Here is a 20354-nt window from a genome sequence, read left to right on the forward strand (position 1 = left end):
ACGTTTTAAGCATCTATCCTATTATTTGGATATCGTTGGTCGAAATCAAATTGTTTCTGATAAGGCCCACTAGAAGCGTCCTGGGACTTTTTTTTGGTGAAAATTATTAGTAAAATTTAAGTTTGTTGATTTCATTTATATTTCAACCGAAGGTTGATTAAACAGGTCGGTGTATTTGTTCAGCAAGACGCGTCTTGTATACCCGTGTAATTAAATTAATTAATTCAACGTCTACAATAAACCTCAGCATTTCCTGAAATATATTTACCCGCATCCGTTTATATTCTACAATAACATAATCTTCCCTTTTTTGCATTTACTGGTGCTTATAGTGAATCCGATTAAAAGAGTATGCATAAATTGACAAAGAATTAATCAAAAGATTATGAATTAATCAGTAAAAACTGAACTCAAGTCAGCATAATAGAGAATATGATAATTAAGAGTGCTTCATTTCAAGATTTAAAATCTCTTCAATTGTGTAGATTTCTCTGTTATCCGAAGTATTTCTCAGTATTCCGATCGAAATGACAAAGAAATCCAAGTTTTATTTTTGGTTCCAGTCATGCCTTTAACAAATAGCATTTCGCATAATAATACACGATTAAAGATAAGTAGTCGTTGCGCACTAACAGTGGTGTATCGTATTTACCGAGGAATGAACCAGTGGTTTGCAGTAATTGGAGCTCCTAAGTCATCATTTACTTTGATTTGGTACGACAATGAAAGATTAACCTGAATTTTCTTCCGTTTATCACCCGTACTTCCACTTGAAATTTTTATATTAATTCTATAACATGCATTCACAACTGCAGCGTCAATAAAGCGGCGATTACACTTAAAGAGCGAGTCGGTCCACGCTGCCGCAAGCTGAGGGATACCCGAAACTCCAGTTTCTCTTGAGCCGGTCTCTCTCCAATAGATTCGGTTTCAATTGTTGTTTATTTGCTTCGGCCAAAGTAAACAGACCCAGTTTCCGGGTAATTTCACCAGACTCTTTTGCCAACCCAAATAACTAAGTTAATTGATGATAACGTAATCTGTGGAATATAACAATTTAAAATTTTGCCAAAACACACTACAAATATCAACTGCAAAACATTACGGATTAAAAATAAGTACAATAAATATTATTGTAATGTATACAATCGGCAAAGTGCTTTGGTAATCGCAAAAGGACGTCTGACATTGTGTTTGACGGGTCAGATCCCAATACGATAAAGTGGCACAACTTTAAAGCGTTCGTTCTGCACTTTTAGCCTTCTCAAGCCTCGGGTAATCTTTCAGCACGAAATCAACTTTTCCGCCTTCGGTTTGCCGTTTTATTAATTTGTATTCAATCCACTTTAAAGCATCAGAACATCCCATCTTCGAGAGTCTGTTTCTCTTTCCCACGCTTTTCTTTACAACGGAATACAGTATTTAATAACGTCGAAATTGTGCGACAGCTGTAGAAAATCTGTAGAAACCAAGCTTGTCCTTTCGTTGTTCAGTAAGAATCCATTTCTCCTTAATAAAATGATAACTGTTTGTGGACTACACACCTTGTCAAAATTTTTAAAGAGCACTAATTAAGATTATACTAATTAGAGTACCAACTGTGTACACGCACACGCTGTATGCTGGCGACTCTCTTCAGTTCAGCAATGTTTAATGTTAATTAAATATTTTTCCCCAACAGGTATATAAATAGACGCCGGACTTCACGTGTTTGTCAATTTTGATAGGTAAAGGGTTGCGTAATTAAATAATTATTTATACCAACACTTCATATATCAAAATTTACACATACATACATACACACACACACATACACACAGAGATAGATTAGATACTTTATTGATCCCAAAGGAAATTAGTGTCCTAGTAGCATTACGAGAGCACAGATGTACAAATATACAAATATTAAAAGAGAAGTAAGAAAGAATAAATAATAAGTTACCTCAAACAGTCTAACGTGGGGGGAGGGCGTGGCGTCATTACTTCCCCAGCTATAGATTGACTCATTATAGAGTCGAGGGCAAGAATGATCTCATATAGCGCTCTTTGGAGCAGCGCAGTTGCCTTAGTCTATGGCTAAAAATGCTCCCCTGTTCAGCCAAGGTGGCATGCAGAGGGTGAGAGACATTATCCAGAATTGCTAGGATTTTCCGTAGGGTCCTTTGTTCTACCACCGCGTCCAGTGTGTTCAGTTTAACTCCTAGAACAGGGCCAGCCTTTCTAATCATATATATAAATATAACAATACATATTCCAAACAAAAGAGATATGGTCGCCTTCCCTCTTTCCGTGCCTAGGATGACAAGCTTATCACAACCATTTCAAGGGATTTCGGCTAAAGCCTGGGTTTAAAGTTAATGACGAGTCTAAAAAGTGATTAAGCACCATTTGAAACAATATATAGCTTTGAAAAATATTTCAGATGTGTTGTGCAGTATCTAGAACTTTCACACCTTTAAATTCATGTTGCTAAACTGCGTCACGCATGAAAACTACCAGAGGCTTTGTTTAAATAAGGTAGGCGGTTTAATTTGTCAGGTGAAAACAAAAGGAATGGCAGTTTAACTAAACAGAATACAAGTGAAATGTTGCAACACAACTTTAGCACCACAGAGCAGAATTATCAGACAGAGAGACACTGCGCCAAATACATACAGGTCAGTTAAACAGTTTAGTGAACGCAAGGCCAGATGCCTTCATCATAAAAAATTAATGCGGAAAACTTGGTATTTCAGCTTTATGAAACTATGTAATTTTCAGTGTCCGTCAATGGATAACAGCCCCCCAGGACAAAGATCTGTGACCAATAGATATATTACGTATTCATCTAAAAATAATCAATTTATTGTTTGCTGATTGCATTATTTGCCGTCTACGCGATTGAAACAATTTTTGTTTGACAATCCAGCTTTTTTAAAAAATCATTTTGCATAGTGTTGCTTATGTAAACAAATGATTTGTGACGAAAGGCCAGTTAAAAGTAAACATAGTTCTGTTGATGCTTTATATCAGTATTAAGGGCACTTGTAACACAGGAGATCAAACCGTTTACAGCAAACTACACTAAACATATTACTTACAAAGTTATTTTCTCTCTATAAAAAGTATTTTCTCTGTTTCTCTCTAGGATTTTTACACTTTGTATTTCCAATTTTTCTGTTAAACCTCCGTGCCCTCTCTGCTGTAGATTAGATTATTGACGCTGAAGTTGCACAGGGGGCCGCTAAATCCAGTTTGTTGATTTGGAACAGTAGATTGATAGTAATTCAATCGATTGTGGATGTCCACTGTGTTGTGTATTGAGTTATGTGAAGGTGAATATGAATTGAGTCCGGACAGGTTTTGTCGACCTTGTGATAAGTCTCCCATCAATCCGCTTGAGGAAATCGGTCTGTTCATCCCATTGTTCGCACTGATCACAGAACTCATATTAGTCACAAAGTTACTAAAGCAGGAATTGGATTGCATGCTTGGAGGAGGCGAAGGTTTAGAATCGCTTGTGGTTCCGGGGGAGCTCTCCAGTCCGGGGGAAGTAGGATCAAGGACACTGACTGTGTCTGAAGGTCTAATGACCCCACCATTGTTGTCGTCGGTCTTATCACCAGCCCCGTGATCACTGGGACCTGTGGTGTCGGATCTGCGTTTTCTCTTCCTCCTGAAATTCCCGTTGTCAAACATTTTTTCACAGTTGGGATCCAAGGTCCAGTAGTTACCTTTACCTGGAATGGCAAACAAGAAGAATCAACGTTTAAATTGTGCGACTTGGCCATTGACTGTGAAACTTGTTTAATGTCAAAAGAAAAATTGTGGTCAGTCTTGGTTTCCTGGCCGTAGAAGCAGAAAATGTAATCTAAACCAAGAAATGGCGGAAAAAGTAGTAAGCGTGAGCATGTAAGTGTAGCTGATGAGATCAAAGAGGTTCTCTCCTCCATTAAGCATACATAAACACATACACACACCACCTACCCTACCGCAACCCACTCCTGCGGGAAAAAAAAACAAACTTCAAATGAAACTGGCTTTGTTTTGACAAGTAACAGTAACTTCTTCAGTTTTAGCAAACATCAGGATTTTTGAAACGTCCTCATTGGAATCACAATTTTACGCCGAGTTGATTTTATACGCTTAATCTGACAGCATTTGGAGTGCAATGTTAGCAATTGAAGACAAACACCAGTAAATTCCTGAGTAACTACTTGCAAACCTTAAAAACATTCAAGAGATGCTTGTTTGCTTTTTTTAAAAATATTATATAATTAAATTTCTCAAAACAATGTGCCAGCTCTGTCACTACGCCAGATTGTTAAACTGCGTCTTTACTCAATTTATACAAAGTTGAAGAGCCACCGGTCAAGAAACCAGCAAACTGTACCTGGATCATCCTCGTCCCTGGGAACTTTTTTGAAACAGTCGTTGAGAGACAAGTTGTGGCGGATGGAGTTTTGCCAGCCCGCTTTGCTTTTCTTGTAGAAGGGGAAATTCTCGGCCACGTACTGGTAAATCTGACTGAGCGTCAGTTTCTTGTCGGTGGCGTTCTGGATGGCCATAGCGATGAGCGCAGAGTAGGAGTAAGGCGGACGAACCATTTTGAAAAGTTCTTGCTGGCTGGGTAGGGACAGCCATCCCAGCTCAGTCCCTCCGAAGCCCGAAGGGGTTGACAGGAATTGGCGCTGGCCAGTCCCGTAACCCGACGGGATGTAAGCAGCTCCATTGCTCCCTGGAAGATAAGGAGGAGAGTTAATGGCCGGTCCGTTGAGCCAAAGGTAGGGGTTGGTGGTCGGGGTGGTGTAGTCGGCCAGCCCATAGCTCGGTGGGTGGGGAGAGGGTCGCTGAGGATGGTGATGGTGTAGATTCTGCGGGTACATGCTGAAGTTGTCGCAGTATAGGGCCATGTCCAAGATATCCTGCGCGCTGGAAAGTTGGTGAGGGGAAGCATTTGGCGGAGCTTGCTGTCCAAAGGCGTTCATAATCCGCTAGGCACGCTGGTTTAGGCTTTAAATTTATGGACAGGCGTGGTGTTACACTTGCCCTGATCCCTTGCAGCTGAAGAATGGGAGCCAGAGCCAAGTGCGGTATTTAAATAATGACTAGGTGCATCGCCTGCAGTCTCAACTCGAACAGGTATATCAATCTGACTGCCCCTCCCCCAAACCGTCACTACCAGCAGATCTCCGTGTCCCTCGCAGACTAGGCCAGCCTCTGGAGGGACCAGCACCAGGACAAAATATTCTAAAGTCTTACTACCTCATAACTGACATAAGTGCACTCTGGCCGATATCTATACATATTTAGCTTAAATTTCATGTATGGATCATAGTTGACATATTGCAATTTTAATACGGCACAGTTCTAAGTATTTGACACTAAGTCTACTGGCCAGCGCTTCAAAGTTCACATTTGCGTTTAAGAGCAGAACGTTGCACTCGTCTCTTAGTTTAAAGATTTCATTCGATTTACCTGTGCAACTTTCGGCATAGTCTCACTTCGAATCTGGGGTCGCAGTCCTGTCTGTATCAGTGTTCTCCGCGTGTTATTTCCCTCCACAGAATGAGGCGCAGTGAAATCGCTTGCCGTCTTTAAATAACTAAATGCAAGCAATCTTTTAGAAATTACCGTAAACATCATTGTGTGTGTGCAAACTCAGTCTGAGTTGAATTACTTAATAACAAGCAATTGCTGTTGCAGAAATAAACAGTTACATATTAATCAACATACACTGACCAGAGCAAAAGTAGGACAGTTAATTTGTATTGTATATGCAAAACACATAACAGTTTTCGTTATTTATCAGCAAACGCCTAACCTCTGCTAATATTTCTAGTTTATAGTACTGTTTGAACTCTGAACTCTATATAAAGAAAATATGAGTGCTTCAACGAAAAAAAAGGAAGGCGCAAAATCAAAAGTTTTATAAACATGCTTGCGCTATTTTGCATTATAATTGCCTGAGGACGAACCTACTTCTTACTTACAACATAAGTTGTTCATTTTTGATAACTGACTCGCAAAAAGAGATTGTACGTTACTGACCCCTATCGGAGATCCAGGTACACCATGATCAAACCGATTTTACAAAGGGTTAAACATATCCAGCGAAGTTCTGCAGGGAGCTCCTTTTGCTCCTAGTAAGTTTCAACAACAATCAATAAGGCAAATGATTAGCTATTCTGATTTTACTGTTTTTATTCACAGGCACCGGATGTTGTTGGCATTTCATTACTGTTCCAGCTGATCCCGGAAAGGAGTTGGCTGTTGGTAAAGATATACCCACAAATGTCAGGTGAAGGGTTTCTAAGTTTAACCCATAGATGATCAGTAAGATATAAACTGAACAGCGGGTCGAGAGGCATCTGTGGAGGGAAAGAGATAGACAAAACTTTGGCTCAAGACGGAGAATGATAGCTAGGGTACAGGAGTGAGAGGCTGAGATGAAGTAAAAGATGGAACTAGTTAGGGTGGATGACGATGAGCAAGGTAGGAAATTCTTACAAATTTCTATAGATTGATGGTGGAAAGAGTTCTGACTGGTTGTATCACAGCCTGGTAAGGAGACTGTAATGCACAGAAGATACAGATAAAATTAAACCCTTGTTTGCAATACAAGGCAGTGAAGAGAAAGGCTGTGCAAAACAAGATATTAATGCAATAAAAAGAACTCAGCCTCTCTCTCCTTATCTCCTTACCTGCCCATCACCTCCCTCTGGTGCTCCTTCCCCTTTCCTTTCTTCTGTGGCCTTCTGTCCTCTCCCATTAGATTCCCGCTTCTCCAGCCCTCTATCTCTTTCACCAATTAACTTCCCAGCTCTTTACTTCACCCCTCTCCCTCTCCAGATTTCACCTATTACCTGCCATCTTGTAATTCTTCCTCCTCTCCTCCTCCTTCTTAGTTTGACTCCTTCCCCCTTCCTTTCCTTCTCGGACTGAAATGTTGACTGCTTACTCTTTTCCATAGATGCTGTCTGGCCTGTTGAGTTCCTCCAACATTTTGTGTGTGTTGCCTTGGAGACAAATTGTCATACGGACGGCATTGGGAGCACACCCAAACGCAAGATACAGACACTGAAGTACTAGGAACAGGACTCGGAATGTCAAGAAAGCAAGGGAAGTGGGGAAGAAAGGACACTGGACATTGACTAGGAGCTGGGACAGGAACACAGACTTAGGCTAGGACTTTGGCTGGGAAAGTGGGACCAGGACAAGGAACTGGGAACTAGGAGCCTGGGTTTGGACTCTGAGCCAGAGACTGGACAAGGACCCAGAACCTGGGTCTTGACTTGGGCTCGGACCCCGGAACTAGGCGAGAACATGACGTGGCTACAAGACTGGACATGGCTTGAGTTCTTTGAGGCTTGGGTTCTCCGAGGCTTGGCTACAGGACTAGACGTGAGACTCCTGGACAGGATGAGGGAACCCCAGCACAGGACGAGAGAACCCCAGCACCGGGCTGGGCGAGGCACATGGACAGGACGAGAACACAAAGCCTTGACTTGGTCGAGGGAAAACAGGAATGCAGAGCCTTGGCCGAGGGAGAACAGGAACACAGAGCCTTGGTCGAGGGAGAACAGGAACATGGAACGCTGAGCTGGGACCCCTCCTTGGGAACAGGACTTGGGGCCGGGGCTCTGCACAGAGTCAGGACCCCTCCTAGGGATCAGGACGTAGGACCAGAACTCATACGCAGGACACTGAGAGACAGATTGCCGCTACCTTGAGTGGAGAACGGCCTGACCTACCTAGTGAAGGCATGGACACAGAGACAGTTCCCAACTCAAGGTAGCGGCAAACAGCCAGACCTACATAGTGGAGGCGAGGGCACAAAGAGACGGTTCCAAACAACGAAAGACAGTTCCTTATCTAGACACAGCAAAGCCAAGATCTTGCCCTGATGGTGTTACAGGCAAGGACACAGGCGAAGGTAGCAGGTGAGGCTTCAGGCAAAGGTAGCAGGTGAGGCTTCAGGCAAAGGTAGCAGGCGAGGCCTCAGGCAAAGGTAGCAGGCGAGGCTACAGCCAAAGGCTATGGGGGGGGAGGGGAAGGGAACAGTTCAGCAACTGAAGCTGAACCCAGGAGTTGTTTATGTAGCCAGCCCAAAATGAGAATCGTGCCTCAATTAAGGCACACAACAGGACAAGGGAAAACTGGACAACCTGGAATAAGGATCGATGGACCGGTCCGTGAACTTGAATATGGACTTCACGGACCGGACCATGACACAAATCCATTTATTAACTCCTTTTATTATTCTCACATTATTATTGCCACTTGTAAGACATGTACATGTGAAAAGTTTCATTCCACATGCCGTCCAGACAAATTATTCTGAACTCAAGTACACTAAGATAGTACACAAGGAAAAGTAATAGCAGAATGCATAAAATAATGTCACGGTTACAGAAAAAGTGCAGTGCAGGTAGACAAATACTACAAACGTTTGTATATATGGGCTATCATCAGGAAGATTGAGAGATCAAGACTTCATCTTTATCATACAAGATAGGTACTCTGTTGTACTCCATTGCTGAGTTAAGGTGAGTGTTGTGTAGGTTAATTCAAAAACCTGGTAATTGTAGGAAAAAGTTGTTCCTGAGTCTGAACACATGACATTCTGCAGATGCTGTAAATTCAGAGCGACATGCAGGAAGCTCAAAATGCTGGTGGAACTCAGCAGGTCAGGCAGCATCTATGGAAATGAATAAACAGTTCATGTTTCGGGCTGAGATTCGTCATCAGGACTGAATGTTCCTGAATCTGGTTGTATGGGACTTCAGGCTTCTGTGCCTCCTGCTCGATGGTTGCACCGAGGTGGGCATGGTCTGGATAGTGGGGTTCCTCAATGCTACCTGCCTGAGGTGCTGCCTCATGTCAATGCTTTCAATGCTGGGGAGAGCTATGCCTGTGATGGACTGCTGTCTCCACTACTCTCTGCAGTCTCATGCATTCATGTGTGTTGGAATTGCCATATCAATCCATGATGCAATCAGTCAGGATATGGTTTGTGACATGTCAAATCTCCTTGGGCTCTTTCAAAGCAGAGGTACTGGTAAGCCTTCTATCTGATTGCATCTATGTTGGGAGCCTGCAACAGATCACCCAAGATGTTAATGTCCACAAACTTGAAGCTGCTATCTCTCTCTACCTCTGACCCACCATTGAAAACTGACGTGGTCTTTTGGCACTGACTTTCTGAAGAAAATTATTAATTTCTTGGTTTTGATGTTACTGAGTAAGAGGCTGAATTGTGGCACCATTCAGGCAGGTGTTCGATCTCACTCCTGTGCATTAATTCATCACCACCCATGATTTGGCCAATGACAGTGGTGTCTTCAGCGAATCTGTAGATAATGTTGGAGCTATGCTTTACATCACAGCTCTGAATGTAAAGAGAGTAGAGCAGAGACTTAATCAAACATACCTGTGTTGTGTTGATAGCCAATAAGTAGAAGATGCTGTTACCAATCCGCACTGATTGTGGTTTTCCAATGAGGAGGTCAAGGATCCCGTGGCAAAGAGAGCTACAGAGACCCAGCTGTTGGAGCTTGGTGATACGTTTGATGGGGCGATTGTGTTGTAGTGTGATATGTAGCTGCAGTGTGAACAGTAGCCTGTTATTCAGATGGTCCAGAACAGAATGGCAAGCCAGTGAAATGACACCTGTAAGCAAAATTGCCTAATTCCACCTGCAGCATGTTTTTTCCACAGGCTCACCTGCAGATCATACTGTAACACTTCCTATTTGAGTTAAATGCTGCTGTTCTAATATTCTTCTGCTCTCCTTAAAGGGGTTGACACTTTGGCTCGATGATGAAGGTAGAATGAGTGATATGCTGTGATGTGGTATACTCTGGTGCCGGTAATTACCCTCAGCATTTCACAAGTGCCCCAGTTTGGAGCTGCCAGATTTGCTCTGTCTCTGTCCAATGCAGCATGACGTTAGTACTTCCACTGTAGATTGTCGTGGTGTCAGAGAGCCGTACAGCATAGAAACAAGCTCTTTGGTTCATCATACCCATGTCACCCATTTTGCCTATCAACATTGATCCCATTTACCAATGATATGCCAATCTTTGGTGATTTGCATACTTGTCCTGAGGGTATCACCTCCACCACCTCTAGGCAATGTAATCCTGACTTTAACCACCCTCCGTGTGGAAAAAAAATCCCTTTAAACCCCCTCTAACCTCCTGCATCTCATCTTAAACCTATGCACATCCTGCCATGGGAAAAGCATTTTTATTATATACCCAATTTATTTATTATTTCATACACCACAGTCAAATAATTATGACATTGATAATCTTGGTGAACATGGAATGGTACTGCTGGGGCTGGTGCTGTAGGAACAGAATATAAATAAACTTCTATTGACTTCCTTTATTGGCCGTAGTAATGGGATGTGAGCTTTGGAGAAATTAACAGCTGAAATTCTGAGTAACCTGTTGTATTGTGATCCTTTTCTCAACCCATTTTCACTGGATAACTATCCCATTAAGTGGAAAACAAAGAAAATGCAGATACTGGAATCTAAAACAAAATAAACAATATGCTGGAAGAACTCAGCCAGTTAATCAGTCTCTGTGGAAAGAGAAAACAGCAAATAGGTTAAGGACACTTTCTCTGGGCTCAGAATATTCACGAACTCTAACATTCACGGCCTTCCATCTCCACAAATGTTGTTTAATTACAAACACGAGAAAATCTGCAAATGTTTGAAATCTAAAAAACACACACGAAATGCTGGAGAAACTCAGCAGGCCAGGCAGTATCTATGGAACAGAGTAAACAGTCAACGTTTTGGGCCTTCATCAGGACTGGAGAAAAAGATGAGAAGTTAGAGCAACCATGAGCAAATCTCCAGATGCTGGAAATTCAAGCAACACACACAAAATGCTGGTGGAACGCAGCAGGCCAGACAGCATCCATAGGAAGAAGCACAGTCGACGCTTCTGGCCGACACCCTTCGTCACAGCAAGAAGGTGGGGGAGGGGAGGAAGAAGTACAAGATAGTAGATGATAGGTAAAACTGGGAGATGGGGAGGGGTGAAGTAAAGAGCTGGAAAGTCAATTGGTGAAAGAGATAAAGGGCTGGAGAAGTGGAATTTAATAGGAAAGGATAGAAGGCCACGAAAGAAAGGGAAGATGGAGGAGCACCAGAGGGAGATAATAGAACATAGAACATAGAACAGTACAGCACAGTACAGGCCCTTCAGCCCACAATGTTGTGCCGACCCTTAAACTCTGCCTCCCATATAATCGCCCACCTTAAATTCCTCCATATACCTGTCTAGTAGTCTCTTAACTTTCACTAGTGTATCTGCCTCCACCACTGACTCAGGCAGTGCATTCCACGCACCAACCACTCTCTGAGTATAACACCTTCCTCTAATATCCCCCTTGAACTTCCCACCCCTTACCTTAAAGCCATGTCCTCTTGTATTGAGCAGTGGTGCCCTGGGGAAGAGGCGCTGGCTATCCACTCTATCTATTCCTCTTATTATCTTGTACACCTCTATCATGTCTCCTGTCATCCTCCTTCTCTCCAAAAAGTAAAGCCCTAGCTCCCTTAATCTCTGATCATAATCCATACTTTCTAAACCAGGCAGCATCCTGGTAATCTCCTCTGTACCCTTTCCAATGCTTCCACATCCTTCCTATAGTGAGGTGACCAGAACTGGACACAATACTCCAAGTGTAGCCTAACCAGAGTTTTATAGAGCTTCATCATTACATCGCAACTCTTAAACTCTATTCCTCGACTTATGAAAGCTAACACCCCATAAGCTTTCTTAACTACCCTATCTACCTGTGAGGCAACTTTCAGCGATCTGTGGACATATACCCGGAGATCCCTCTGCTCCTCCACACTACCAAGTATCCTGCCATTTACTTTGTACTCTGCCTTGGAGTTTGTCCTTCCAAAGTGTACCACCTCACACTTCTCCGGGTTGAACTCCATCTGCCATTTCTCAGCCCACTTCTGCATCCTATCAATGTCTCTCTGCAATCTTTGACAATCCTCTACACTATCTACAACACCACCAACCCTTGTGTCATCTGCAAACTTGCCAACCCACCCTTCTACCCCCACATCCAGATCGTTAATAAAAATCACGAAAAGTAGAGGTCCCAGAACAGATCCTTGTGGGACACCACTAGTCACAATCCTCCAATCTGAATGTACTCCCTCCACCACCACCCTCTGCCTTCTGCAGGCAAGCCAATTCTGAATCCACCTGGCCAAACTTCCCTGGATCCCATGCCTTCTAACTTTCTGATAAGCCTATCGTGTGGAACCTTGTCAAATGCCTTACTAAAATCCATATAGATCACATCCACTGCACTACCCTCATCTATATGCCTGGTCACCTCCTCAAAGAACTCTATCAGGCTTGTTAGACACGATCAGCCGTTCACAAAGCCATGCTGACTGTCCCTGATCAGACCGTGATTCTCTAAATGCCTATAGATCCTATCTCTAAGAATCTTTTCCAACAGCTTTCCCACCACAGACGTAAGGCTCACTGGTCTATAATTACCCGGACTATCCCTACTAACTTTTTTGAACAAGGGAACAACATTCGCCTCCCTCCAATCCTCCGGTACCATTCCCGTGGACAACGAGGACATAAAGATCCTAGCCAGAGGCTCAGTAATCTCTGCTCTCACCTCGTGGAGCAGCCTGGGGAAAATTCCGTCAGGCCCCGGGGACTTATCTGTCCTAATATATTTTAACAACTCCAACACCTCCTCTCCCTTAATATCAGCATGCTCCAGAACATCAACCTCACTCATATTGTCCTCACCATCATCAAGTTCCCTCTCATTGGTGAATACTGAAGAGAAGTATTCATTGAGGACCTCGCTCACTTCCACAGCCTCCAGGCACATCTTCCCACCTTTATCTCTAATCAGTCCTACCTTCACTCCTGTCATCCTTTTTTTCTTCACATAATTGAAGAATGCCTTGGGGTTTTCCTTTACCCTACTCGCCAAGGCCTTCTCATGCCCCCTTCTTGCTCTTCTCAGCCCCTTCTTAAGCTCCTTTCTTGCTTCCCTATATTCCTCAATAGACCCAGCTGATCCTTGCTTCCTAAACCTCATGTATGCTGCCTTCTTCCTCCTGACTAGATTTTCCACCTCACTTGTCACCCATGGTTCCTTCAACCTACCATTCTTTATCTTCCTCACCGGGACAAATTTATCCCTTACATCCCGCAAGAGATCTCTAAACATCGGCCACATGTCCATAGTACATTTCCCTGCAAAAACATCATCCCATTTCACACCCGCAAGTTCTAGCCTTATAGCCTCATAATTTGCCTTTCCCCAATTAAAAATTTTCCTGTCCTCTTTGATTCTATCCTTTTCCATGATAATTATAAAGGCCAGGGAGTGGTGGTCACTGTGCCCCAGATGCTCACCCACTGAGAGATCTGTGACCTGACCCGGTTCATTACCTAGTACTAGATCTAGTATGGCATTCCCCCTGGTCGGCCTGTCCACATACTGTGACAGGAATCCATCCTGAACACATTTAACAAATTCTGCCCCATCTAAACCCTTGGAATTAATCAGGTGCCAATCAATATTAGGGAAGTTAAAGTCACCCATGATAACAACCCTGTTATTTTTGCACCTTTCCAAAATCTGCCTCCCAATCTGCTCCTCTGTATCTCTGCTGCTACCAGGGGGCCTATAGACTACGCCCAGTAGAGTAACTGCTCCCTTCCTGTTCCTGACTTCCACCCATATTGACTCAAAAGAGGATCCTGCTACATTACCCACCCTTTCTGTAGCTGTAATAGTATCCCTGACCAGTAATGCCACCCCTCCTCCCCTTTTTCCGCCCTATCTATCCCTTTTAAAGCACTGAAATAAGAGCTAGTAAGAGATTTGAAAGTGGGAGGGGGAGGGGGAGATCCTAAATGATAAGAGAAGACAGGAGGGGGAGGGATGGAGCCAAAAGCTGGACAGGTGATTGGCAAAAGGGATATGAGAGGATCATGGGACAGGAGGCCCAGGGAGAAAGAAAAGGGAGAGGGGGGGAAAACCCAGAGGATGGGCAAGGGGTATAGTGAGAGGGACAGAGGAAGAAAAAGGAGAGAGAGAGAAAGAATGTTCACCAGCAACTTTGATGTGTGTTGCTCGAATTTCCAGCATCTGCAGAATTCCTCGTGTTTCCATGGTGTCAAGATCTCTCAGGATCTATTCCTGTTCCAACATATCAATGTAGCTATAAAGGACGTGATGGACACAGTGGGGTGGTTCCCTGAGCAGACTGTCCAGTTCATCTGGCAAAATGCCTCATCGCCAGATCTCACCAACAGGCACCAAGACCTCGCCTGGCTGGCGGTGAGAGGGGCCCTCACAGTCAGAGCCCTCCTGTACGCCCGGAATGTCGTCTCCGCACCCCACTGCCCACGGGAGGACTGCAGTGAGGAGGAGTCTGTGACCCACCTCTTTGCACACTGCCAGTTCGCAAAGAGGGTGTGGAGGAGGATGGACGGGCTAGTGTCACGTTTTATCCCCAGCAGCTGCGTAACAGAGGACTCTCTGATCTACGGGCTGTTCCCAGGGACGCACACGGAGACCAACATCCGGTGCTGCTGGCAGATCATCAACTCGGTGAAAGACGCTCTTTGGTCAGCCCGAAACTTGATGATCTACCAGCACATGGAGATGTCCGTGGGAGAATGCTGCCGACTGGCACACTCTCGGCTGCAGGAGTACGTGCTGAGGGACGCACTGAAACTCGGTGCAGCCACCGCAAGGGCCCGGCGGGGAAGGACCACAGTATAGGTTTCTCCACCCGTGGGAGTGGGAGGGGTCGGTGGGCGGGGAGTATACCCCTCAACAATGATATGCTAAGCTGAACTACTGGAGTGCCACGTGGGTGGCTATAAATACGGATATGTACCGAGTATAATGGAAACGTATGTAAAGGAGGAGAAGTTATTGAATGGTTTATTGTATATATTTATTTTTGAATAAAGTATATTTTGAAATAAAAAAATAAAGTCAATGTAGCTATAAAGAAGGCAAGATACTTCATTAGGAGTTTGTAGATATTTGGTTTGTCACCTAAAACACTCAAAAACTTTTATAGATTTACCATGGAGAGCATTCTGACAGACATCCACACAAGACAGGACAAATCTGTAACCAAAGCTTTTTCTCTCCATTTTGACCCTCTGTCCACACTGAAAAGGCGTTTTCCTCCCCCGAAAACGGAGCTTTTCTAAAACACTCTCCAGAGTGTGTAGATCTGAAAACGCTGGTTGGGCGGTGTAGTGTGTACGGGGTAACCGGAGGTTTTAAAAAACCTGTCGTCCCTTTCATTGGTGAAGAGACTATGGCTGTAGGAAAAGTTTCCAGGGTGACCCCTTTGTGGGAGTGGGGAAGATGTTGGTGGGGCCACCCAGTGGTCTGTGTGTCCGTATGTGTAGCTATTGTAGTGTCTGTGAGGCTGGTATTGTGGCAGTGAAAGGTACTGGGGGTGGGGGGAAGCCATCATATTCCTCAACATTGCAAATCCCTCTGCAACAGAGTTAGTCAGTTTTTCAATGTTCGTCTTCAGCCGGGTCATACCGTCCATGAACTCCCTGTTGGTTGCCTCCATACGCTCCAGTATTTGTTTTTTTAGTTTTAAGTCCTCCTGCGCGAGAGCCAACAGCTGTCTGTCATTTGGCAATTTCCTTTGCCAAGTTTACAGACATGTTTTTCTATTCTGTAACTGGACAAATGCGCACCAAGTATACCGTTTCCCCTTTGCTTGTTTTCTGTAGATGTGTCCTGCGCATGCCCAGTAGGAGGAGATTTGCCCAAATACCCGTTTTAATGTGGACGGAGGTATTTTCAAAAACGCCTGGTGTGGACACCTATTGTTTTTACGCAAAACCGACGTCTTCAAAGTTATCCGGTCTAGTGTAGATATAGCCTTGGAAATACAGAAAGAAGCAAAATTAGTTAGCTCCATCTTGTGTAATAGCTTGCGTAGTATCCAAGACATCCTCAAGAAGCGATGCCTCAGAATGGTGATGTCCATTATTAAGGACCCCCATCGCCCAGGGCATGCCCTCTTCTCATTGTTACTGTCAGAAAGGAGGTACAGAGGCCTAAAGTTGTCAGCTCAGTGACTCAGGAACAGCTTCTTCTCCACTGCCATATGATTCCTAAATGGATATTGAACCCAGGAACACCACCTCATTTCTTTAATATATATAATTTCTGTTTTTGCACAATTTTTAATCTATTTAATACGCATATGTAAACTTACTGTAATTGATTTACTTTTTTTTCTATACTATCATGTATTGTATTGTACTGCTGCTGCTAAGTTAACAAGTTTCATGACATATGCCGGTGATAATAAACTTGATTCTGATTCTGATTCTAATTTCCTGCTAATCTCCTCTACTGCTGCGAGGAGGCCACATTCAGATTGGAGGAGCAACTCCTTATATTCTGTCTGGGTAGCTTCCAACCTGATGGTAGGAACATCGATTTCATGAACTTCCAGTAATTGCCTTTCCCCCACTTCACCATTCCCCATTCCCTTTTCCCTCTCTCACCTTATCTCCTTACCTGCCCCTCACATCCCTCTGAATCTGCTCCCCCTTCCCTTCCATGGCCTTCTGTCCTCTCCTATCAGATTCCCCCCTTCTCCAGTCCTTTATCTCTTTCACCAATTGATTTTCCAGCTCTTTACTTCACCTCCGCCCCCCAGTCTCACCCATCACCCACTACTTTGTACTTCTTCCTTCCCTCCTTCACCTTCTTACTCTGACTTCTCATTTTTCCTTCTCCAGTCCTGATGAAGGGTTTCGGCCTAAAATGTCAACTGCTTACTGTTTTTCATAGATGCTGCCTGATCTGCTGAGCTCCCCCAGCATTTTGTGTGTGTTGCTTTGGTTTCCAGCATCTGCAGATTTTCTCTTGTTTGAAAATGCTGAGAGAACTCGGTTAACTATGGAAAGACAAAACAGTGAATAATTCATGTAGGGGACACTTCTTTGGGGTTCAGAATATTCAATGACCCTTGCGTTGACTGGTTTCTGTTTCCACAAATGGTGCTTAATTGGCCGAGTTCTTCCAGCATTTCTAATTTTATCCTATTAAATTTCTCTTCCAAGTTAATGCCATAATCAGATAGTATATAAGTATTTGGTGAGATTTTATCAATGTATCACTTTTTCCAGATTAAAATTATTCACACAAAGCAGCAAATAAAAGAATTATTATTAATCTACTTTTTGGCAAAAATATTTATTTTCATTTCTTGCTGTGCAATTCTATCTCAATGTTTATATTAGATTTGGAACATGAAAGAATTTGTCCCACCAATGTCAACAATGTCACTTGTTATTTAAATCACTTGAAAAAATATATTTCCAATTATTTATGTTGTCTGTCATAGCAGGAATAACTAAATTTATTCATTGCCGTAACTTGAATATCCAGATAGATGGTTTCAGTTGTGAAATGCATCTACTTCATAATTCTCCACACAATCTAATTACACCCATCAAAGATGTTGGACTTTCTTTATGCACTCTAGATATTCCAACATATTTTGAAATCAATTCATTATTTTTGAAATGTGTTTACTGAATTATAACATAGAGCACCTTGACAGTCACTGTAATATCTTACAGTATATGGATGTATAAAATAATTTGACAAAAATGAAAATATTGGGCTTATCAGATCAAATGGTATCCAAGGAGAGAAAAGGTGTTAATATTTTAGATCAACGGCCTTTCATTAGAACAGGAAAATTGAGAAAACAAGTGTGCGTTTAAGAGGAGGTAGAGTCAGGAATTTGAGAAGCTGGTCAAGGACTACATCTGCAGCATGCTGCCACCCACTCTGGATCTCTTACATTTCCCTACCTTCACAACCGCTTGACAGAGAAACTTGCTGCAGACTGGATGGCTGCTTTGCAGATATTGGTTGGAAAGGGTGACTCTCATGTTATAGTTGCATATTACTTAAATTATTCGTCTCGCTCTGACTTCATCATCAAAGAACTCCTACTGTTCCATTGGAGCCCAGTGTAAGTCCCAGGAATAACATCTCAACTGTCTAAACCAGGGTTTCCCAACATTTCTTAAGCCAAGGACCGATACCATCAAGTCAGGGGTCTATGGACCCCAGATTGGGAACCCCTGGTCTAGACACTTAACAGCCCTACAGTCTCAGTTAACCAGCCTTTCCTGTTTTGTCAGTGTTGGCAGGTTATGATGTCAGATCATCCATAAGCTGTGTTCTGCAACTCAATGTTTCAGCATTCTTTTATCTCCCCACTGATTTCATTTATCTGCCCCTAGGTACAACCCTCTGATCATTCATTTTTTTCTCTATAGATATAGTCACATCTTCTGGTCAAGATAATGCTAGTGAACAATAATTTCTTGGGTGACTTCTTCTTGATACCCAATCTCTTCAACTATTTCACTTCTTCTATTCCTTCTGCTTGTTTTTTTTTGTCTTGATTGTGTTTCAGAAACTGTTGGAACCTGCGACGTGCAGTTTGAAGTTGGAACAAGTGATCTAGCTTTCTTTCTCTAGGAAGGATCGCAAGCACGAGCTTTCTTAAGCAGATGACCAGGGATGGGGAGTGGGACCATGATCCAAACCATTTTGAAGCATTGAGGAAGACTGAATCATCGAGGTGAATGCAGAAGAGGCGAGCTGTCGCTCGCCATGGTGGTTGATGGCGGTTGGTAGCCAGATTGGTGGCGTGGCGGTCAGTAGGCAACAGGTCAGCGGCACAGCAGTTGCTCTTCACAGAAGGACCAAGTTTGAGCAGCTGCTCTCTTGGGCTCTGGCTGGAGGATGTTTTCAAAATTATGAAATTTATGTGATTATTGGACTGTAGTTTATATTATTTTCCTTCAGTTTTCTGTATTTCCTTTCTTGTTGCTATTTGGCAGGTTGGGGTTCTGGATGGTCGATCCTTTGGTTTTTGTGCAAGGGTGGGGTTGGGAGTTGGGAGGTTTGTGTTGTTGAGGTTCTGGCTGCTGTCTTCCGGGTGGGCAATCAGTTGGTTTTTGTGCAAGGGATGGGTTGGGGGTGTTTGGAGTTTGGTGTTCCAGCTGCCATTTTCCATGTGGGTGGTCTGTTAGTCTTTTGTGCGAGTGAGGGGGTGAGGTGTTTGGTGTTTGTAAGTTTTGTTTGTTTCTTTTTCCTTTTCTTGTGTGGGGGGGGAGGTTGATGCCTTTCTTTCAACAACTCCCAAACGTTTTCTGTACTTCATGGCTTTCTGAAGAAGGCGAATATGAGAATTATACTGTACATACATACATTGACAATAGAATGAACATTTGAACCTTTGAACTTTTGAATGATCTGCTGAGTTCCTCTAGCATTTTGTGTGTGTTAGTCCAGTTCTTTCATTTTTGTTTTTTTTTTGCTTTTTGAGATCATAGACCAATTTGTTTCAATGAAGTTGTCTGAGCAAATAATGTCTGCCTGGACATTAGGAAGGAATTTCTGTTTGTTAATTGTTTAGTGCAATAAATGTTTTACTTTTATATGATCAAATTATTCTGTTTCACCAAGTAGGAAGATCAGCGACTTGTCTATCAAGTGTCAAGTCAAAGAAAAATAAGAATACCACAGAGAAATTGCAAATTTCCAGATGATCAATCATTAGCAATATTGATAAAAGGACACAAGTGCAACTGTGGACCCAACCTTGGAAGGTGGATACACTAAGCTCAGATCTGGAGTGGGATGGAATCTGGGGTAGTCCCGGCCTTAGGCAGCAATGATTTTTTGAATGGATAATTAATTACGAGCAAACTATTAGCTGTAGGCATTTACCATGAAGTTAATTGGTAGGGGAAATACTGTATGCATTTCTTTATATTCAGTTTTAATCACTTACTTAAGAAAAACAGGCAAATGACTGACTCAAGAGACTGAGATGCTGGACATATTGAGCAACATACACAAAATGTTGGAGGAACTCAGCAGGTCAAGCAGCATATAGGGAGGGAACTTCCTTGGTTCACTGTCCACTCCTTTTAGATTCTTTCTTCAGCCCTTTATTTCTTTCATATATCATTTCCTAACTTCTTACATCATTCCCCTTCCCCACCCACCCATCTTCTCCCCACCTATCACCTGCCAGCTTGTTCTACTCCTCCCTCTTCCACCTCCTGCACCCTTCCTTTCCAGTCCTGATAGAGTGTCTCAGTCTGAAATAACAACTGTTCATTTCTCTCCGTTGATGCTGCCTGACCTGCTGAGCTCCTCCAGCATTTTGTGTGTGTTGAAGGAAAATGACTTCCTGCTGATATCCTGTTAGAGAATAATTACAAGATCTTTGCAACAAAAGCAGTTATGGTGGT

General features: G+C 43.1%; 1 protein-coding gene across 1 annotated transcript; it reads right to left on the reverse strand.

Annotated features, from left to right (window-relative positions):
• Positions 1-3159: 3159 nt before the first annotated feature.
• foxi1 (forkhead box i1) lies at positions 3160-13268 on the reverse strand. Its single transcript, XM_072239778.1, has 3 exons — positions 13251-13268; positions 4373-4973; positions 3160-3719 (listed from the first exon to the last, which is right to left on the reverse strand). The coding sequence occupies exons 1-3, from the start codon at positions 13266-13268 to the stop codon at positions 3160-3162; spliced, it is 1179 nt and encodes a 392-aa protein (XP_072095879.1).
• Positions 13269-20354: the final 7086 nt, after the last annotated feature.

This window comes from Mobula birostris, chromosome 21, assembly GCF_030028105.1.
Source record: "Mobula birostris isolate sMobBir1 chromosome 21, sMobBir1.hap1, whole genome shotgun sequence".
NCBI lineage: Eukaryota > Metazoa > Chordata > Chondrichthyes > Myliobatiformes > Myliobatidae > Mobula > Mobula birostris.

Excerpts from the sequence above, each read along its gene's own strand:
- foxi1 (XM_072239778.1), bottom strand. Across the intron at positions 3,720-4,372 it reads CAGGGACGAGGATGATCCAG|GTAAAGGTAACTACTGGACC; the intron begins GTACAGTTTGCT and ends TTGCCATTCCAG.